At 37.9% G+C, this 23,397-nt stretch overlaps 1 protein-coding gene across 5 annotated transcripts in view; it reads right to left on the minus strand.

Moving 5' to 3' along the window:
• POC5 (POC5 centriolar protein) overlaps nt 1-23,397 on the minus strand; it is a 31,088-nt gene that overhangs the window by 1,206 nt on the left and 6,485 nt on the right. Inside the window, exons 3-12 of one of the 5 annotated variants that reach the window (XM_040090075.2) lie at nt 20,197-20,347; nt 12,523-12,704; nt 11,981-12,157; nt 9,711-9,815; nt 8,822-9,001; nt 7,553-7,715; nt 4,253-4,371; nt 3,341-3,451; nt 2,299-2,472; nt 699-861 (exon numbers count right to left, since the gene is read on the minus strand). In XM_040090075.2, the coding sequence (XP_039946009.1) occupies nt 718-861; nt 2,299-2,472; nt 3,341-3,451; nt 4,253-4,371; nt 7,553-7,715; nt 8,822-9,001; nt 9,711-9,815; nt 11,981-12,157; nt 12,523-12,704; nt 20,197-20,347 (1,506 nt within the window). In that variant the 3' untranslated portion in view covers nt 699-717. Of the gene's footprint in view, nt 1-536; nt 862-2,298; nt 2,473-3,340; nt 3,452-4,252; nt 4,372-7,552; nt 7,716-8,821; nt 9,002-9,710; nt 9,816-11,980; nt 12,158-12,522; nt 12,705-16,867; nt 17,015-20,196; nt 20,348-23,397 lie in introns of those variants that run through there. The other 4 variants (XM_040090072.2, XM_040090073.2, XM_040090077.2 and 1 more) reach the window with 4 other exon arrangements.

The raw sequence follows: 23,397 nt of genomic DNA on the forward strand, positions 1-23,397 counted from the left end.
TCCTACTGTTTGTACTAAGAAGGTAATCTGTATTTTACTCTGAACTCTTATTCCAAACAGCCCTCTTGTCTGCAACCTTCTTTGACTTGGCTACAGAGCGTCCCAGGAATATGAAGAACAGACCGGTAAATCCTAAGGTTTTCAAATTAAGGATCTAAAGTACAGATGCTTGGAACCCCATAGTATTCACAGAGTTCTGCAACATTAGCTTGGAAAATGAAAATGTTTAAGAATTTGATGGACTGGGTACCTCACCTAACTAAATGGGATCCTGGGTGTGCTATTTTCCATTTAAATATGCTGTTGTAGGACATAACTAAGGTGCATGTCAACTACACTTAATTGCATAAGTAACTAGAAGTAATTAATATAATAAAAATAAATTTCCTTTTCTCTTGAACAGAGATGTTAGTATCATTGGGATTAAACAGAGAGATTCAGGCAAAAATCACATTGTATTCTTTATTTAAAAGTGTGCAAAAGATTCCTTAAATAAAATGTGTTTGTCTTAATAATGAAAGTTCGGAGGTAGAATAACAATTTGAGTTGTTGTTTCCCCTCCAGGTTTTACTATAAAAGCACTTTTACTTAAAAAACCTTCCTTTTTTAGAAAAGGGTAAAAACATGATATGTACTTTAGACCTTACTGCATCAAATCCAAAAAGACTGAGAAGAGGTACCTTGATTAAAAACCCTACCGGTGAGAAAGACAGTCAGTCAGTCAACAACTTTTATTGACTGAATGCTGGTTTGGCCCTGAAGCACTCGCCCAGCTTGTCCTGCAGGTCTTGCAGAGGTAGAGCCAGAAGAATGAAGCACAGTTCGAGGATATTTAGCAGCAGTGGCTTGTGATATGGTTTGCTGAAAAGTAATCAGATACATGAAAACACTTAATGGCACCAAAAAAAAAAAAAAAAAAAAAATTAAATATTAAAATAGCTCTAGGTGAGCTGTAGTTTAAAAAGAAACAACTGCAACCCAGCAAAATGAAATGCACTTATCAATAAGAAAAATAAATGGTCATTTAACAGAAAGAGTTAATTTTTTCCCTTTCTTATCTGTAACACACTTTTTAGAATACAAAGTGCTAGAGTTCCAGTTAACTAAGTATCTTAAGCTTTTATCACCTCAATCTTATCTCAAGGTTGGTTTTAGTTTTTTATCATACTGTTCACAATTTTCCTCTGTAGTGCTAATTTAATCATGCCAACTTTTCTTTTGAAGTACTTGCTATGAGGCAGTCACTGAAAGATCTTTGAAAAGAAAAGGTCTGTAATTTTATCAAGAATTAATTTTCTGCCCATAAAAGTAGCCGCCTTAGTGTAATAAACAGTAGTCACTCTGCTTTTAATCAAGGTAATTTCTCTTCCATTTCAAATTAACTCAAGACAAATACTTAGATTTTTATTTGCAGAATGGGTATACAGAATATATCTCTGGGCTGTCACATATATTACATTTTCAGAAGTCAGTTTTTGTTACGGTAGTTCAGGAGCTTTCCTTGTCACACTAGTCATAAAATCTGAATCCAGAAATTGTTCTTAATGAAATAATTACCACACTGAATCTCTAAACTCCTAAGGACATACAATTTAAATATTAATTTCTGCTTAGGAGCCCAAATTCTTGAAAGCCATGTGCAGCAAGCCACATGGCTGTGAGTCATGGCAGGAAATGGGGACCTTTTTTGCTTTTGCTACTGCCACGCTGGTGAGGAGACTGAGGGAGCCTGGGAAGCTGGGAGGAGACACAGCCAGGACAGGTGACCCCAGCTGACCAAAGGGATATTCCAGACCATGTGGCACCAAGCTCAGTGTATAAAGGGGGGAGAACAAGGAAGAGGGGATATTTGGAGTGATGGAGTGTGTCTTTTCAGGTCACCATCATATGTGATGGGGCCCAGCTCTCCTGGAGATGGCTGAACACCTGCCTGCTCACGGGAAGCACTGAATTAATTCCTTGGTTTGTTTTGCTTGTGTGCATAGCCTTTCTTTTTCATATTAAACTGCCTTTTTCTCAGCCCATGAGTTCTCCAGCTTTCACCTTTCTGATTCTCTCCCTGATCTCTCTGGAGGGGGAGTGAGTGAGTGGCTGTGTGGGGCTTGGCTGCTGCCTGGGGTTAAACCATGACATCCCTTTACCAGTACCTCCTACACAGACAGCAAGTACTGTTTGCTGTTTTCAACAGGCCTCAAAAGTCTGAGCTTTGTCTAATACCTCTTCACAAGGTAATTTTTCTTCAAACTATTACCAGATGTGTTGTAATAGAAGTACTTTAAGAAACATAATCTGTTTTACCTGAGTGACTGGATGATGTTTTTCAACAATGACTGAACTCATGGGTGGAGCAACTCCCATCACTGCTAAACTCCCAGCTCTGGATTTTTGTCCCATATCAGCTCGGCCCGTGATTCGAGCAGTGATAGTTCTTCCTGCTTTCTGTTGTGCAGATGTTATTACTTTTGCCATGGGCTATAAATAAATTAAATATTACTTAGTAAAAGATTCTAAACATAATATTTACAATGCTCTAGTGCTTCTGCTCAGTTTTATCTGCCACTTGCCTAAATGGAGCATGTGATGTTGCAGGTAATCCAGTTAAATACACAGGACTGAATTTGCTCCACCTGGCTGCAACCAGGATTACTCCATTTTTTCCATTTGTGAGATAGCATTTTAAGCAAATGACTTCTGTCCTGAGGGAAGCAAGACTAATTTGACAAAAATCAAGCAGCATGGATAGTTTAGCTTTGCTGGCTGACTGCATGCTTGAGTGACAGCCGAAGGTACTTCCGTCACTGTGGAAATCCTTTCTAGCAATGACAGAGCAGACAATAAAAAAGCTCCCATGCATACCAAAATGAATTTTTCTCTGACAGCTGATAGCAAACTGTGCCAAATGCAGAAAAGAAAGGAGGGCATTTACACACAGAATTTACGCAATTTAGCATTACGAACAGAAAAGGGAATGAGGGAGAAATTTCAAAGAGCAGGATAACTAGACAAAGCACTTTCCATAACAAAAGGTTATCAAGCCAAGATCAAGCCGATTGTTCCTGTTGTGCCATACCTAAGTGTTCATGCACTCCTCTATTCTTCATTTTGACACACTGCCCTATCTGTGAAAAGAATTTAAAACTGCTCCTAATGTAAATGAGTTTATGTAACATAAATGTGCATTTGCAAGCTAGTGTCTTCATACTGCTATGTAAACTCTGTGGCAGTGTCCTCAAATACATACCTGTTTTACTCTGAGAAATGCAAAAATAACAATACCCAAACTAATATTTGTTATGACTATGCCTTAATTGAAGAAAAAAAGTTAACTTTAGCATGTTACCAGTTTTTGAGTTGATGTTCCAGATCCTGACATTGTGCTAGTGAGGATTACTGGAGAATCAGAATCTAGTCTGGTCTCAGGAGTGCTTGCATGAGCCAGGTGGGTAGAAAACTGAAAAGAAACCAGAGTTTACACAAAATGGGTATTACTTTTACTTTCCAGAAAATACAGTTTTACTCCTTAGATAGTCAGTTTCTTGACTATCCCAATTACCCTCTTAATTGTAATGTCTTTGCAGACATTTTATCTCTAGTGTCACTGCTTATTGTTTAATTTAAAATTACTTGTCTAAAAAAATGTAGAAATGGTGTGAATAACACTTGTCACCATTAGAATGAAAAGTCAGGAGAGAGGCATGCACATCACCTCTGTTCTAACCTACCCTCTAGCACGATATTGTTTTACAGTAGCAAAGCTTTCAGGATGGCTTAGGACAGGTCCAAAACAACCACACTACTAGATGATGATCTGGCTAAGTTGATATGACAGAAAAATAAGCTGAATTCCCTCAACCCCTCTAAAAAAGAAGTTCAAAGTCAAGCCAAGCAGGCTTTTCATCTTTCCAGAGTATATTAAGGTTTTTTTAAAAAACCCTCTTATAACAGCTTTTTTTTCTAGAGAACCTTAGAGAGCAAAATATGCTTATTGTAGTGACCCTGTCTTCATTAGTTTAATGAATTTTCACTAAAATAAAAATTAAAAAAAAAAAAAAAAAAGAAAAAAAAAAAAAGAGCTTAATGAAAATACAGCAAGCTACAGCAGCTGTGCCCCAGTCACTTCATTTTCACAGTGCAGTCTGAACACACCTGAAAGTTTCCTTTTAGACCAGGACTCCCTTCAAAAAAAAGCCCCAATCAAGAAATTTAACTTTTGTCATTAGGAAATACAATTCTGTTCCAGCTACATGCTTACCATGTTTTCCATTTGAAGAGCAGCTGCTGGTGGAGGTGGTGGTGAGGGTTGATTATATGGTGAAGGAGGAGGCCTTCCTGCACCAGTGGTACCATTATCATTTCTCCTGCTTCCTATATCTGTTATTAGAAACACAAAGTAATGGGATAAGCACATAATCTAGCTAACCCTAAGGGGTGGGGATATGGGGGAAGATAAGTTACAACAAAAATTTTAGTATTTGGGGGGGATTTCTGTATTATCTAATAAAAAAGAGCAGTTCTAATAAAAAAGAGAGTTCTTTATAGAGGTAGGTATAAATATAAACAAACATTCCTGTATCTATTTTGAGATGCTTGTAACATTTTTCAAGGGGCTTGTTTCTTTGTTATGTCTCAACACCCCTATGGTACACGTCACCTACATGTAGTGCAAAGAACTGAGGTTCTTCCTACTGTTTGCCAAAAGTAAAACCAGTGTGCAAGAGGTGCTCTTATCCTAAGAGACAAAATCCAGTTTAGACAGGAAAACGCAAAGGCCATACTGGACTTCTGTGAAAGCACAAGATCCTTAAGGGGGCTTACTGGCAGTAAAATAAAATGTTACACATTAGCAGCAGCATCTCATGCCCGCATATAACTGCTGGACAGTGGCCTCATCCTGGCTGTAGGGCTCAGACAATCTACAGGCACCCTACAGCTCTCATCTCCCCTCACCATGGTAGGCTGGCAAGCATAATCTTGAACAAAATCCATCTGGGATGCTTTTATCTCACAATAAAACAGACAGCGGGGATGCCAGACCTGCAGAAATAAGCCCAGTCTCTTCTCCAAACAGTTCCAGCCTTTTCCTTTTACAATAAAGACTATCTTAAAGGAAGGAAAGAGAAGTATTCTTATTTACCCTCCTATTTCCAAAGAAGCAGATGCTAGCAGTTCCAGGACAAGAGAAATTTGCTCGTTCCAGGAACTAGAGTGACACCGTGTGGTAATTGTGTTTGTTTTTTTTTATTAGCTGAAATAATCAGGAAAAATAAAAGGAAGTGCTTCAAATCTGTGCAATATTTGTAGATGTCAAGAGTAAAAAATTCATTTTGTACATATTTATGTGTGTACACACACATTAAGCTTAAGCACAATCAGGACCAATGCACAGTTATAGACCAGTCAGATCTGATCTTACTGAAGAAAAACAGTGTTATGATTTTTATAAGCAAAAAGTTATGAATTCTGGTGGTTTCAGTGTTCCTTTAAATACATAAAGAAGTTAAAATAATCTTAATATACTCATTTAAAAACTGTCAGCAAATTAGGCAGATAACTTTAACGCCATCAGCACTGACACTAAATATTATGAAGCCATTAAGGTAGTGATACATGCATACTATTAATAAATATATTATAATGATACATTATGTGTATTTTACCTGTAGATTGTGTGCATATTAAATGTATATTAAAATAACCTTATAATAAATTTGTAAATGAGTGAAATTCTGCTTTTTATATCCAATGACAGTAGGTGGCACTGCAGTGTTCATACACATTCATAATTGCTGACTGATTCTGGCACATGGAAACTTTGATATCCACAGATTAAAAAACTAGAAACCAATCAAAATCATCTTCACTGATGTTTGCAGCCCTCCAGTGCCTTGATCACTATTCTACCTGATTAAGAATGCAGATCAATGGGTTGTTCAACCATATGAAATAATTATGTAACTAAATTCGTTAAAACCACCATCTGGCTGTAAGAAAAACAGCATATGCCTGGGGCAGGGGAGAAGGTGGTAACAGAGCTCTGTTTGTTCACCTTTTTGGGACTGAGGACAGTGGAGTCTGTGAGGCTGACTAAGAAGTATAATGGTGGACACACAAAAAAATGAGTTATGGGTACCCTAACATCCAGCGCAGCAAAATCTTTAGGTGTTGTGCTGGTGTAAAGTATCAGTTCTAGCTTCTTAGTAAAAATCAAGCAAAACCTTTAGTCCATGAAACTCAAGGGTTTGTCACAACTATTCTAGAGCTCAGTTTTGTTAATTTCCTTACTACTCACTCTCATTTTTATAGGTCTACAGAAACAATGCTTTCACACCAGTCAATTTCCCTTCATTATGAGGGATACCTGTTGTCTGTTACATGGTTTTGAAAACAATAAACAAGAAAATAAAATACAATGTTTCAAAATATAAAAATTCTTAATTAGTAGCACAGTGGAAAATAAAGTACTTGGGAAATGCCCTGTAATTTTTTTCCCAAACAGAGCATCTTCAGGAAATCATTCATTCTTAACTTTCTGCAAATACTGATCCAAAATTTTTACAAGGACACAGATACTACACTTGGCTAATGTATTAATTTCCTAAGCAAATGCACAAATACCACTTACGTTTAACAGGCTTAGACAGCTGCTCAGCTAAGTAACCTCTTACATCTGCTTCAGGTTTTTATCTCCTCTTCCTATCTACCTTTAATGGTGAAGAATTTCTCTAATGTAGTTCAGAAATTTCTGTGTAAGATTGTTAAATTTAGCAACTGAAGTTGCTTGTCTAAGGCTGCCAGTACAGTTGGTTGCTGAGCCACATGTATAGCTGTGGCACTCCTGCTGGCACAGCTACTTTCTCTTTATTGTAGGTTGCTGCACCAGCATGATTATCTTCCCTCTGCTATGGATTGACTCCCTCAGAGTGAGTGATTTCATTCCATCTGCAAGCAGATGCAGCTGCAAGTGTGCAGCTCTTCCCTGTGTGGCTGCACAGGTTTTATGGGCAGGCTGCTGATAAAAATAGACTGGTGTTTCCTGTTCTGGCATGGAGTTAAAACTCAATACAGAACCTCAGAGATTTGCTTCCCCTCTTTATATTCAAAAGCAAGATTAAAAAATAAGGGAGAGCTGTCTGGGAAAAGCTGATTCTCTACATTTTGAGATTCCAGAGCATAAAAGAATTTTCAGGATTTCGTCTTCACTGCTCCATAACCTGGTGTTTTAAGAAGTTTGCCACTTTTGACTTCCTCTTCTGCCTTCAGCTGCAGGCTACCACTCTCCCAGCAATGTGGGATGAAGAGAACATGCTCCTCCTTTCAGCTAAAGCAGTATGAAGTCCAGCATCAGTGTATTTCTCAACATATTCAACAGGACATTTTAAAGCAATAAATGTTTAATAAACTCTGTATTGCCAAAAATTCTCAAGTTAAAAAAAAAACAAAACAAAACACAGAGAAAAGGAACTCCATTAAAACAAACAAACAAAAAAAATCCCAAACAAATCCAACAAAAATGCACACACATTACCAGATTAAGCCTGCTATCCATACTAACCGAGATCTGGCCTACTGTCCTTGCTTTGAAACATGGTCATTGCTTCCAGATTCAAAGCACATACACCCCGCATAAAAGCTTTCTTCATGGTGTCTTCATACTGATCTCTTTCACTATGCAGTCGCAGAATCTCAGCTTTTGTCTGTTCCACAGTAGCAGCTAACTATGAAACAGAATGAGGAAAAGGGTCTCTCTTACTTCTGAATGTAAACTACAAACATATTCATCAACTAACTTTAAAAATAATCTACTGTATTTAAAAAGATAGAGGTTTTCACATTAAAAATCTCTGCTTCATCAGTGCTGAACAGCTCATTGTAGTTTCTTTGTAACACAGCACAATATTAATAATAGAGCATATCAAGGACAAGACGATACAAAAGGACTGTCAGACTCTACCTAAGCAGAAATATATCTTGCAAGCTTTTGTCTTTCAGAATTTGGCGTCTGACACAACCCAGATCTCTGGAGAAGCATGGGTTCATTCAACAGAAGAGGAATTGTTCTCAGACAATTATTTAAGCATAAGGGTAAATTTTCATCACCAGTTTCTCTTCTCTAGATACTGTGAAAAACTAAAAATGCTGAGAAAAGAACAGAGCAAGTTGCTATTTATGGTTTTTATGCTATTAATACACATTTGGTAAGCCTGTTCTTAAAATTCTAATTAAAATTTAATTTCTTGCTGAAATACGAATCTCTTAAAAGTTGTATTTTAAAACTGATTACTTAGTATGCATCAAAGCACAGGTTGACAATTTCACCTTAAACTCTGAAAATTCTTTAACAAGTTTAATTAGCAAGCTAAAGAAAAATCAAACTTAATTTCAGCCTTTAACTGAGTAGCTATTACAGAAAAAAAAATTATACTCATCATGTACTCATGACCATTCAAAGTAATAATATCCTCTATTTCCATTGTATTCTTCATTAAGACCTCAAAATGCATAGCCCATACCAAAAGGATGCTGTTAGAAAACAAATGGCATTCCCATTGGTAGGCAACTAGAGATTTGCCTTATTACAGCCAAGTCCAATTTATTCCATCTGTGCATGCAGCTTGGCAACATTTTATATCAGATGTAGGAAAAAAAGTTACATCTAAAAACATAACAGATCTTAGATTCATTCACATCTTCTTGCATACTTGGGAGGTCTGTTCTGCTGGAAAATACTCAAGTTCATTAGGTTTGCTGAGAAAGAGATACTTTCAAAGGACAGGGATTGGGAGTCAGGTGGCAAAAGAAGGAAAAAAAAAAAAGACTTTACCTCTGCAATTTTGGCTTCATAATCATTGGTGAGCTGAACACAGACATCTTCTGCCCTTAGCTGACAGGCTCTTGCTACTTTGTCTTTCCATTTTTCTTCACAAACAGAACGCCATGCTGCCCACACTTTCTTCATCAAGGCTGTCTGGAAATGTTTATCTGCCATTCTAATTGCATATTCCTTAGGAAGTAAATACAACCACATCATAGGAAAGTTCAGGGTTTAGAAAAAGTTCACTACTCCACTGTGGAGGTTTGTTTTACAGCTTATTACGCAGACCACAGTAAAAACCCCTTCAGTGAGTTACAGGTCCAGCAGTGAAGTGTTACACAAGAAGCAGCAGCAGCTCAGCATTGCCTCTGCACATGTACCATGGCACATCACTGTTCCCACCATGAGAAACCATATTTGTGAACTCCTAGGCTGCACACAACAGCTGTCTTACTCTTAGTTTAATGAGGCTCAAACAACAGCCTCACATACAAAGTGTAAAGAGGCGTGTGTGAAGCCAGTTTTTGGGTATGTGATTTGGATTCACTGCAGGAATCATACAAAACCTGCAGTCAAAAAGATTGCAGATAGTTAGCGTAAAACACCTTTTGAATAAATTTTGACTTCAGGCTTGTTTGAAAACAACCTTAAAACAACTCTACTATTCTACTCTATACCAAAATAGTCAGCAGACAACCATTTTTTTGCCATTCCAGAGAGTATTCTGACAGCAACATTCTTTTTAAAACTGATCTTTTCAAACTGTTATTTGACACTGTCAAACACATCAAAATAGAAACACCGTAATTTCTTCAAACTGTAACAGGAACTGAAGCAGCTCTGACTCTTCTGAGTTCAGACGTTTCATTTTCATTGCATTTTGATTTTGTGCACATACCTCTCGTTTGGCTTTAACATGCTGAATCCGCCAGAGCGTAAACCTTCTCATCAACTCCACTCTCTCCTTTTGCTTTTCTAATGCTCGGGTCAAGTTGGTAATTACCTGCAAAAATATTTATTAACACTATTTCACTCCAAGATCAAACAGAATGTACTTTATGTCTCAGTTATTTTTCACTTAAAGCACTTGCTTTTAACAGATGCTTTCTACTGAAACCTACCCTTTCTATAATTAAGTGAGAAATAATAACCAGAGCTCATGATAATTAAGTAAGAAGCAATAATCAGAGTTCAAATCAGAAGTAAAATTCCTGTGGCTTCGACACTCAGATTGCAGCACTTCCATCATGTAGTTTTAGGAGAAGTTCAACTGAATTGTTACTTCCTTCTACATTTGCTGGTTTCTGAGCTACTTTCTCATAATTGTACTGTAGCATAGTATCAGAAGAATTTCTTATTTCAAAGTGAATTTTGATAAATCAGAAACATTTATATCAGAAGTTTATTTCACTTTTCTGAACAGAATACTGTTACTTTCTTTAGAAGTTCTCTTGAAAGATATTATAGGCTTATAGCAATTAAAATATTTGAGAGGCAAGATGTCATACTGAACAAAGATTGCAACTGGGGACTTTTGCCAGCAATCTCTACATTTAATGAGTACTCATAAACAGCTGAAGCTCCCCAATTAAAAATTAAGCCAGGTATGATGCAAATTTGGTATACCAAATCTGAATATTACTCTGTATTTCTGCCTAACTTCTTAAGCTAGATTCTGCCATCAGCCACACAAGCAACTCCAATGGTCAACAGTGACCTATCTTGGGACTTTGGGGAATAATGTAAAGTTATTTTAACTACTGCATAAATATTGTTGAGATCAACATTTTATGATAATACATGCTAGCATATGCTAACAATACACTGCATTTGTTACAAGTAATAATCACTGAACACACAATGAGTGATACCTAAAACTGAAATATAAAGCAAATTTAATTGATATATTAACTACTTTTGTTGAAAAAGTGTCATAAAAATCAATTTTTGATGCTGCATACATGCTGCTACACACCTGAACTCTTAGACTAAGTCTATTTTGGTCAATGAGCATATTTTTGAAATAAAAAAACATTTGAGAATTACAATGTGAAATAAGAATCTATAATACTTGTAATACTTGTGAGGCTGAAGGACCTTGGTTTATTTCCATACCAGGATACAGCACTTTCATAATTACAGAGTGATACACGAAATCATGGAAGCCCTGCCACCTTCCATTCAGCTGGCAGAATAGTAGTTTTCTATTCAAATTATTTTTTTGTTAGAAACAGAACTATAAAGAAATGATTTCTTTGGCAGCAGAAAATAAAACAGAGCTTTCAAGGTATCATTGAGAACTATGGCACATTAAATATGACTGACACACAATGACGTTAGATGCTTGAAAGGTATAGGCTGAAATAACCATGCACATAGGTACTAGTTCACGTTGTACAAGACTAATCCCATTATTATAATGTTCCATTTGTATTTGCTCGGTCTGTAAAATTAGTTCTGCTTTCCAAATGGACACAAAACACCATCTTCATTCATATTTCAACTCCTGCAATGTATGTTTCTTGGAAATGTAAGTAAGAATCAGAACCCCAAACTCCATAAAGTATTCTCAAGTACTAGGTTAAGTGCTCAGGGTAGCAGTAAGAAGACTCAGTTATGTTATGTGACTGCAAAACTGCCAAGATTTTATATCCATGTTTGCAGTTCTAGTTAATTTTGAAGTTGTTTACACTGTTGATAGCAAGAAAGTGTGAAGCAGAGACTCCAAATGTCCAATCTTAAGTATATGTACAAATGCAGAGTTCCAAAGAATCCTAAAACAGAGGCTCTTCAACATTTATGAGACAGCTGCCTATTTAAAATTGAGGAAAACTGATCTAGTAATTGAAAAGTTAGAGGCTTTTAAAGTGTAAGAGCTAATAGACTCACCTAAGCTTGTGTGATCCTCATGAAAATATATAAGCAACAAGAGTAGACTCTAGATTTAAGAAGCAAACAATGAAAAGTATGTGCACATAATGTATTTTCATTGTTAGTACAGACAACCGTATTAGCAACAGTGATTAGTTTTCTACTATCCAGTTTGAATGCATTATTTACTTCTCTGTTATTTGCTTCAAAAAAGATGTTCAAAGAGATGGACCAAAAAATTTAGTGTGATATTTTTAAACAGAGAGGAACTGTTAAAATATGAAATTGAGTTACTACCTCATCTTTCCTGCTAACAGAGATTTCATAAGTATGAAGTAACTCCTTCAGGTTTTCCATCTCATTCTGCAGCTGTTTCACATGTGCGTCATGTTTCTCTTTCTCTTGTCTCATTTGAAGCCTGTGATGTTGAATCAAATTAAGTTTCCAATTCTTCAGTTCAGTCAGAATATTTGTCTGAAAAGTTAAAAGGATGACAGTAATGCAGTGAGTTTGAACTATCCTCTCCTCTCTATTATTTTACTCTTAAAACACTAGGCAGTTAAGGAGACATATTTACAGTGATACCTTCATTACACAGGTTGTGTACACCTGTAAGTATTACCAGACACAAGGAACTATGATATCTGAACAACCCTAATGGAGACAGTTATTCCAAAGTTTTTGAAACAAGGTATTCTATGTTACATATGTTCACGTGCAATATGCAACAACAACAAAAAACACCATTCTCCCAGCAATCACACTGCAACTTTTCCTGCACTCTACAATACAGTGGTACCTGTGCATGATTTTTTAAGGATTCCATACAATATAAATACCTTAAGACTTCCACTCCAGAGATCAAGTATGTTTTCTATTTGAGTGACTTTTTCATCTGGTAAAGTTAATTCGGTCACTGTGGCTTTGCTGACATCTCCTGGATCATGTGTGAACCCCTGAGAAGAAGTTTCTTCTGAAAGAGCAGGTTGTTCCATGCCAGTCTGCTTCACTGATGTTGAGACTGAAAAAGAAACAGAGAATAAGGACTGACACTCTGGAAAGGCTAACAGGTCCACATTCTGGATGGAAGTCAGAAGACAGGCATTGGTAAAAAAGAAATAAAATATTCATTACATCAGAAACCTCCTTTCCCCACATAAGAAAAACCAATCCAATTCTGACACATGCTTCCTGGACACATATATTTGAACTGGCAATCCTATTGTAATATAGCTAAATTCAAAAGTACTGCTCCCTTAAAATACAGTATCTTAATATAACTTAATTTGAAAGAGAACGATCACAGCAAGCACCAGAAATAACATCTATAAGTAAAAGCTTCTTGACAATTAACATCTCAGGTCAACAATCTACTAACTTTCACCTTTTTCCTCAATGAGCTTGTAAACACCTGAGGTCTGTGGTGTTCCTTTACGAATTCACAAAGTAGCCTGTGGATATATTTCTATATTAATATATACCTGCATCCATTTTTCTTAAAGCCTTAAATTTGTTCATTTAATTAGAGTTCAAGAAATTTTAGAAAGGAAGTGTATATACCATGAATTTATATAATACCTTACACAATAAATCCTCACTTTCAGGAGTTGTGGTTAGGTACCACTGCAATGAAAGTTAATCCCTGCCCAAAAGCTGGTTTGCATGCATTTGAGCTGAGAATAAAGTAAACTTGAGAAGTAAAATATTGTTTTATATTTAGTTATTCCTCACAGAAAATTTGCTATTTGAGTTGACAAATGAATAAAAGAAAATTAGAATGAAGAGGTATTAGCAGATTCCTACTAATAATAACAAACATGACAACTTAAAAAAAAAAACCTCTTTTTTTTATTTTCATAAACAGAGGAAACCTCCAACATTTTAGTCTTCACTTCCGAAAACAAATACTGTTTAATAGGTAGTATTTTTTTGTTCAACCTAGAAGAGATAAGCTTGTCTGTCACAAAGCAGTATCTTCAGTGGACACTAGAAAAGTGTCTTTCTAATTTATTTGAGGCAGAGCCTAATGGTTGATATTCTTTTACAGTTATTTTTACTGTTACGTCTCCTTTCCTAAGGAAATGAGAAGAGCTGTGTGGCTGATACTCCCTGCCACAAAACTACTACACTCATGCTCCAAAACAAAAGGAAATAAGGAAGGACCATGATGCAGAAACAGTTAAAACCGCTTTTTGATATTTCTCTCAAGGTAATACACAATCACACACAATAAAATTAACACCAGCTTGAGCTAAAGGAGTGCCATTTAACACACCGTTTCTACAGACTAAATGCCCTACCATGTTACAGATGCAAAAGACTATAAAGAGATTATTCCCCATGCCAGAGCATATTAAAATCAGGCTTTAGCTTTTTGTCATTGTTTCTCTTGAATACGACAGAAGTATTGCTAAGGTAGTGGCAGAATTTGAATACCTGTTGCTAGTAAAAATCTCTAAAATATGTCACAAGCCAGACAGATGATCCAGATTCCTTGAAATGCATCTAATTTGGGTGATGAAGAATCTAGCTGGCATCTGACAATAAAATTATCTGGCATTGTTACCATTGTCAAATATTCACAGTTCTGTGCTTTACCACTTTTTCCCCTTCCTGCATGCCATTCCTTCCTCCAGTTGTGACATGAAATGCATGAAGCTTTGTTTTTACTTTTAAACTTCCACTACTTTGTTAGATTACGAAGATATCCAACCTACACAGCACAGTTTGTAAGATACCTTCAAAAAAACCCAACCTAACAGAACAAAATGTAACCAATCAAAACAGGATATTAAAATAGACTGACAACTGCCATAGTCCGAGAATCACAGTATTACTAGTTCATCACTCCCTTCCCCTCAATCCTCCTTATGAACAGATTATCCTAACACAGCTTTCATTTCTCTCATTTACCATAGGATGTGTCACATCTTCATTGAATCCACCAAGTGTATCTGTTACATGTTTATAACATCGCCTTATGAAATTCATCTTGGCCTTACAGCATTGCCATAATTCTGTAGCTGTTCACATACTAATTCAATTCTTATTTCTAATGCTCTCCTACTGCCACCTGTATTCCTTCCATAGAATCATATGATGTCATCCAGTTACAGTGTGCTAAGGTATCAAGGACGTTGGAACCATTTGGATATGGTAAGTACAGAGATGTACTTTATTAAATAATCCCCACACACATTTACTGCAACAAATCTCTAGATGGAGGTAATGAAATTATCTGTTTATCCAGATGCCTGTTACTACTGTTGGGTTTTTCTGTTTTGTTCTAGTATCCGACTCTTTCTGCTTTTATTAAGTAAGCTCTGACAGACTGCTCTTACACATGACATGCTATTAGTGGCCCAAGCTGAGGAGAGCAATTTGCTAAAATGTTCTAAGAAGTCTAATGGATCTATAGCGAGGATTGGCAGGCCTGAAGAGGAGGAATTTTCCCACTCTTTGGGTATGAGTCATCATTGCACATCTCTGCAAGAAATAATTTACTGCTCCGGTCTTAGTAATTTCCAAATTTAATCAACAAAGCTGGTAACAAGAACAGGAAATTAAGTTTTATGTTTCAAAGTTTAAAAACATTTGGACATTGAACTGAATTGAAAAGTACAGCATGTTTATTCCAATTACTTTTCTTATTTGACTGAAAGCTCTTGGGGAAATTTAAGTATATATACTTAAATTTTCTGCAACAAATAGAGATTACCAGCAACCAGACTTCTACCAGCAAAGTGGTAGCATCCAGACCAAAAAATACTTCATAACCAGAACACCTCATTTCAGAAGGCATCACGTGGCATTGTGATTGATCCCAACACAATCACATGGAGAAGGGGAAAATACATTGCAAACTTGAGAAGCCCTGCCGAAGAGCAGGTTTTAGCTCCATGCTCAGCACATTCATTCATTTTGGTTTACAGTTATAGAACATTTACCTAATAATTTACAATTTTCTTATTTTAACACAGTAGGAGCATTAGAGCCATTTGTCAAAAAGCCTGATTTTTAGAATGAACAACCAAGCAGTGCCAAAAGAATGGAGTTGAACAAAAAAAATTGACTGTCCTTCAGAAACAACCTGGTGAACAATCCCACCTCATCAGCATTAGAGGTACAGTATTAAACTTGAATTTAACAGTTTCCTTGCTGTTCATTCAAAGCCTTATTGTTACCACCATGAAAAAAGAAGGTAATCTGAGGCCATTAACACTATGGCCAACACTACTTCCAACACGTAATCACCATCAGTCAGTACTAGTGCTATATAGCAGAGTTCAATATTTTATTCAGATCTTATCGTAAAAGTTGAAATAACTTTTTTACAACTAGATTGTTTCAAGCTCTGAAGGAGCTCTCTCTCTCCCAGACTGAGAAGACATAGTGATATTTTGAACAGCGAACGCTATTTTGATAAAGTAGCAAAGCAAAGGAAACTTGTTTATAGCATGTAATTCACAGAAGCAGGATGTGTCTGTTTAAATATTCTTCTTGTCTCTCCTGCTCTCTACAAAGTTCAGAAGCACCTTCTTTACTGCTTTTAACCACTTTTTTCCATTTTGAAAATAACAGAAAAATAGCATTTTGCAGGGTGCTGCCTTTTGCAAAGATAATAAATATTTGAGTGGTTCCTTGTAATGAGCAAAACAACTCTTTTAATGAGAACTACAATGCAAAATTTTGATCACCACCAAGTATAAGACTATTTCTTTCCCCTGGTCCATGACAATTAATGAGAGCTTGCCAATGGCTACTCTCATTTGATAACACCAGGCATATTAAAAAGATAACACTGTTCAAATATTTCAAGAGAAACAACCAAGAGAATGGAATTTTATCCTCTCACTTCTACGGCCATAAAAAGGGACAAAGACATGACAGGCAACATGTTTAGGCCCATGTAGTGGTTTGACATTGCCTGGATGCCAGGCAGCCACCAAAGCTGTTCTCTCACTCACCTCTGCAGCTGGGCAGGGGAGAGAAAATATAGTGAAGGGTTCATGGGCTAAGCAGTCTCTAATTAGAGATATTAATTAAATTTATCACTAAAAAAATGAGAGCAGGACGAGAAGTAAAGTAAGACCTTAAAAACATGTTTCTCGCATCCCTCTCTCCTTCCTACCTCTACCTCCTCCCCCACTGGCACACAGAGACAGGGAATGCTCAGATCCTCACATGCTGTCCTTGCTCACATAGAGCAGTCTCCCCTGCTCCAGCATGTGGGGTCCCTCCCATGGGAGACTTCTTCAGATGGAGTCCATCCCATGGGCAGCAGCTCTCTGTGAACTGCTGCAGGGTGAGTCACTCTTCCATGGGCTGCGCTCCTCCAAGGACAGGCTGCTTGCTCCAGCTGGGCTCCTCTCTCCATGGGTCTGCAGGTCCCTGCTCCAGGGTGGGTTTCCCAAGAGGTCACAGCCTCCTCTCAGACATCCACCTGCTCCAGCGTGGGTCTCCGCGGGCAGCAGGTGGATCCCTGCACCCCCAATGGCCTCCACGGGCAGCAGGTGGATCCCTGCACCCCCAATGGCCTCCATGGGCAGCAGGTGGATCCCTGCACCCTCAATGGTCTCCACAGGCAGCAGGTGGATCCCTGCACCTCCAATGGCCTCCATGGGCAGCAGGTGGATCCCTGCACCCCCACTGACCTCCACAGGCTGCAGGTGGATCCCTGCACCTCCAATGGCCTCCATGGGCAGCAGGTGGATCCCTGCACCCCCACTGACCTCCACAGGCTGCAGGTGGATCCCTGCACCTCCAATGGCCTCCACGGGCTGCAGGTGGATCCCTGCACCCCCAATGGCCTCCACGGGCTGCAGGTGGATCCCTGCACCCCCAATGGCCTCCACGGGCTGCAGGTGGATCCCTGCACCCCCACTGACCTCCATGGGCTGCAGGTGGATCCCTGCACCCCCACTGACCTCCACGGGCTGCAGGTGGATCCCTGCACCTCCAATGGCCTCCATGGGCTGCAGGTGGATCCCTGCTCCCACACTGACCTCCACGGGCAGCAGGTGGATCCCTGCACCCCCAATGTCCTCCACGGGCAGCAGGTGGATCCCTGCACCCCCAATGGCCTCCATGGGCTGCAGGTGGATCCCTGCACCTCCAATGACCTCCACGGGCAGCAGGTGGATCCCTGCACCCCCAATGGCCTCCACGGGCAGCAGGTGGATCCCTGCACCCCCAATGACTTCCATGGGCTGCAGGTGGATCCCTGCACCCCCAATGGTCTCCACAGGCTGCAGTGGAATCCCAGCTCTCCCCCTGCCCCTGCTTCTCCACTGACCTCAATGTGTCCAGAGCTGTTCCTCTCATGTATCCTCATTCTGTTCCTCTGTGGTCACAATTATAACTGTGCAAAACTTTGATTTCTTCTCAAATCTCTTGTCACAGAGCTGTTACTGCCATTTCAAATTCGTTCAGCCTTGGCTAACTGCACTCCCATCCTTTGGAGCTGCCAGGGACTGGCTCTGTTGGACATGGAGGAAGCTTCTGGCAGCTTCTCACAGAAGCTTTGTAGCATCCCCACTACTAAAGTTTGGCCATGCAAATCCAATACACCCCAGAAAAAAAATTAAAATATGGCATAAGCCACCTGAAAGGTTTAAAGAGTCTGGGTGACTGGCTACAATTTTCTCTTCAGAGAAATACAAGAGAAAATAGAGTGTACAGCCATGTATCAAAAAAGCAAAAGAGTCTAGTGCTTTGATTCTGATATTCTTTCTTATGAACAGCAGTATTACAAAAATTTCCTTACAAAACAATATACCACTCAAACCGTGAGACAAAACTCTAAGCAGGGCAAGAACTGAGAACTATACCCAAATTATAATTTGCTCCATAATATAGTTCCACATAGCTGGGTTTGAAATTTTCTACTGCTCTTTTAAGAGCATCAGCTCAGGTTGAGAAACAGTTTCAGCAGATGACATTAACTGCTCTACAGATCAAGAATTTTGCAAGTGTACTTGAATCCTGGCAATCTGTGACTTATAATGTGACTGATCAACAATGGAAGAACATTCAGAGGAGATAAGCACTCTGCTCATGGAGCTCTGGGAAGAATACAGGGAGTGACCACAGCTGTTTTAAAGAAAGCTAATGTTACCTCAACACAGGAAGGAGCTCTGGGTGACCTTTGTTTTTTATAAAAGGCTGCACCAGTTGAGTGGATCAACTGCTTGAGCAAGTGCCCTTAGTTAACTGCAAACTCTGAACACATTTCTGTGCTAGCCAGACAAGCAAGGCTTGAGCCAGCACAGTATAAAAATCAAGCAACCAGCAAAATCAACTTTCAACACAGCAACGGACTTGAGCTGGCTTTAACCCACACAGACTGTGGCAGTGCAATGGAACAGCTTGTGTCATGATAGTTCTTATACAGAGACTGGCAACAGGAGTCACAGCTGCACTGTGATCTGTGCACTGCAGGCATTCTGCTCGTGCCCTAACTGTTCATGTAAGTCCTGCTCAGATTTTGGCTAACACACAGCTCATGCTAAGGCCTGGTGTACCCTGGGACTGGTGCCACGAGGTCAAGGCGAGAGCAGCAATTAGGCAGGACATGATGGACAAGAAGGGCTAAAGGTCATTACGCAGCTGCCATCACCTTGCTGTCACCTGCTATCTCCTGCAGCCTTAATCTTTCCATACAGACTGTCTAGCATTTGCTTCAGAAGCTAAAAACTTAAATAGTATTGACCAAAGTTCCAAGTTGGAAGGTATAAATATGTCACTTACTCCTCTAACCAGTAGACATCAAGCCATCCACAAAGGTTATAAAAGAGAAGACAGAAATGTAGCTAAATATTTTTATAATTAAATAGAATGATATAGAAGTTAGTTTAATGTCAGTTTTTCCTGATTATGCTTAACTTCCTAGAAAAGAAATAATGCAGGTGTGATTGTTTACTATTTCTTCTGAAGCAAAACTCTCAATCAAAGCAAACAGACAACACAATCAAAAATATCCATGTCACTAATGCATCACAAGCCACTAAGTTTAGAATCCTAAATACCAAGCAATAAAATAAAACTGGAATAACAGGATCAAACTAAAAGAGCAAGAATGGCATTCATGTAGTGACATGATTAGTCATTACACAAAGCCCTTTCAAGGTAATCCTTCCTTCCAAATAATCACTGTTTTAGTATGCATTTCTCTATCACAGCAGTACAAGTTTGAGCAAAACCAGCTGTGACCCATCAAGTTTCAACTAAGCATACTGTAAGTACCCCTTTTTCTGTTGTTACACCAACCATCTTCAAACATCTGCACCACAAAACAGGGAGAACTGTCAGCACATCAACACTGTCAAGTAGAAGTGATGCCAGAGAGAGAACCCTTCAGGGAATGTGCCTTCCTACATCTCTCGCTGTGCAAAATGCAAATGTACTACAAATGAGGTACATATATTTTTCAAACTGAATCTATTAAGAAATGTAAGTCATAAAAGTTGTATCATTGTTCTTGTAAGCTCAACACATAGCCTTGGGCATACTACCTGGAGGCTTTTGGTGACTGACATCATCTATTATCCTTGAAACTCTGTCAGGTGATCTCTGTTCAGGTGCAGGTTCTGGCAACCTTGAGACACACAGTTCAAACTTTGGAGTCACTACAGTATAATGAAACAGCTCTTCATATTCATCCTGCTGCAAAGTGGTGACAAAGAATTATAAAACTACAATTACATTTTTAAAAATTAGGCATATGTAAGAAAAAGTGTAAATTATTTTCTACAGTTTTGAGAGGCTTCTTGTTTATTATTATGGTGAAAACTAAGAGGATTTCCCTCAAAGTTGCAAAAGTGAGCTGGTTTTCTACAGTGACTATAGTAATTTAACTTTCCCTTGTTTAATGTTCACATTCTTTCTGATTACAACTATATGCACTGCAATAGTTGCACAGAAAGACTCTGCCAGATATCAGCACTGGATACTATAATAGGCATCTAAAACAAGAACTGAAAAAAACTCCAGTCCCAGATCATGTAAGTTATTAATTGGCCATTATTATTTCTAATCACTACTTCTAGTGCTTCAAAGAAAAACAAGTATTTTTATAGCCATGACAAAGATGCAACTGAACCCAGCTACACTTCAAATTCTCTAACATCACAATTTCTTTGGTGGAAGATTCAAAGCCAATCATCAACACTATTTTGTTTAGAGTGGATATAATTATTCTCACCTTATATTATTTATTTTTAAGATTATACAGGTATGTGAAATGCCTGCAATATATAACTTAGAAAGAAACTTTCTTCTTAAGAAGCTATAAACCCATTTAATTGGTACGTGGCATTATGCTATGCACCAAAGTAAGCCAATTAACATTTTTTTGAAACTTCCAAATGAAACAGATTTTCAGGATGGAGGTATTTAGTGTTCTTTGTGAAACTGTAAACAATCTGTATTATAGCTTAAACATTCAATCTAGTAATTAATTAAACAAGTTCCATTTCCAATACCAGTTACATACTAAAACAAATCAAATCTACTAATTAAAGATTTGGAAAGTGCTATACCAGGTCACTAGCAGTTAGTTTTTCTTCACTTAGTATTATCACATTAGTTCTGTCCAGTACCCTAATGAGGTCAAACATCATAAACCAAGTGTGAATTCAAAATTTAATTCCCTCTTCAACATGGGGAAAGTTAGAGTGAAACAATCAATGAAAGGTACCAATTACATGCAATATGTTCTTGAATCTAACAACTGAAAAGGATAATACCCTCAGTGCAACTTCTATATTTTTGTGTTTCAACTAATCAGAGAATTTAAAGAGCTAGATTTGGTACACTTTATCTGAATTCTAGTTTCCATTTAAATGTCCATTTCCCTTCTAATCTATCATGTTCAAAGTAAAAGCCTAAATAAATGTATACAAAGCTATAGAATTACAAATACATGCAAAAGCAAGTGTGTCATATTCCATGTAAAAGGTATAGTTAGCTGCAAATCTTGTTAGTTAAGTTGTTAGTTATCAAATTTTCTACAGCCATATCTTTCTAAATGTATGCAGTTCAGATTTTATAAGATATCAAAAGAAGAAATATCTTCAGAGCTGTTACTCAGTCAGGAACTATATGGAACCATACAAAACTCCTTCTAGCAAAATTTCAGCTGAGTAAAAAAGCCAGTATTAGCCTTAACTAATATAAATTAAATGATTCTGCAGAACACATTAGATCACCTCTGTCTTATTCTAAGAGATCACGTAACCAAATAGCAACTTAAAACTAATTCTTCTCCACAAACAAGTAAGTCTCAGACAGAGCTGATGCAGCTGCTTCCATGATTATCTTAGTCAATTCAAAGGACCTAGTGGGTTAGATGTCAGATGCAAGTGGGTGTCACATACTGAGTCACCCAATTTATTAATTATCACATAATCTGTCCTACTATAGATATGCTTAGCATCCAAAATACATGTATGAAGTTATGGCAGGAAATTCCTTTCAAGTTCTAACTCCTATTAAAACTCAAGGAATCCGCTCTCTGCAGGAATACGCACGCTTACGCGCCAACAGAAAGTGTCAAAAGACAGCATCCAGTGACAAATCTGGAAATAAATGTTTATAAATTACAATATTACAACTCTGTTGAAATGACGTTGAAAGGCAAATACTAAAGAAAGCACAGTATCCTAGTACTAATCAGAAACTTAGAGACAGGAAAAATAATCCTGGAGACAGCAGTGGTTATATGTATGGATACATTGAGTGATTAAGTGTATTATCTCAGTCTTAAATACTCCATAACAAGTATGCTGCAACTATAATGCAACATTGACCAGTACATTAAAAATAAAACCATAAAAAAAAAAAAAAAAAAATTAACAATATATCTTTGGTTTACTACCTTGGTTCTGCTTTAAACAAAACTTTCAAGCTCTTCTGTCAACTGCTAACAATTCTGTTCATGTATAAAACTAGAGGAATATAGTTTCATGACCTGAAGGTCAGTGGAGTTTTGACTGTTTAATGGTTTGGTTTTGTAGAAGTAAATGTAGTGATGCAATGAACAAATGGCATTAAAAAAAAAAAAAACCCAGACGTTTTCTGATTTTTTTTCCTGTTTTTTAATAAAAGTCTACAGATACTGCAAAGGATTGTACTCAAGGTTACCAAACAACATGATAAGAACAGATTGAGTGGATAAAGTCTTGCACGAGTCATGGAAATTCTCTAAGAGAGAGTGGATCTCTTTGTAAGGAAGAAGTAATAATCTGGTCTCTATTTAAAAGCAACACATTATCAAAAACACCCAACCAAACAAAACAGAATAGACCTTCCAAAATTATTCCAAAGGGAGCAGAGTACTTCCCTATCAACATTCCTATTGATCAGAGCTGTTTTTCAGCAGTAACAAACTCCTACCAGGAGGAGCTTTGGGCTTGTCTGGTTTGGAAAAAAGGAGGCTGAGGGGCCTCTTTGCGCCGTACAGTCCCTGAGGAGGAACAGGGAAGTGAGATGAGATGTCCATCTCTCATCCCTAGGATCCAGTGATGGAATGAGTGGGAATGGTTCAAAATTGCATCAGGGAAGATCGGATTTGACATCAGGAAGCATTTCTTTACCAAGAGGGCAATCAAACACTTGAATGGGCTTCCCTATGGAGCGTGTTTGATGCCACAAGCCTGTCAGCATTTAAGAGGCATTTGGACATGCTTTAACTTTTGGTCAGCCACAAAATGGTC

The sequence above is a fragment of the Hirundo rustica genome, chromosome Z (genome assembly GCF_015227805.2).
Source record: "Hirundo rustica isolate bHirRus1 chromosome Z, bHirRus1.pri.v3, whole genome shotgun sequence".
NCBI lineage: Eukaryota > Metazoa > Chordata > Aves > Passeriformes > Hirundinidae > Hirundo > Hirundo rustica.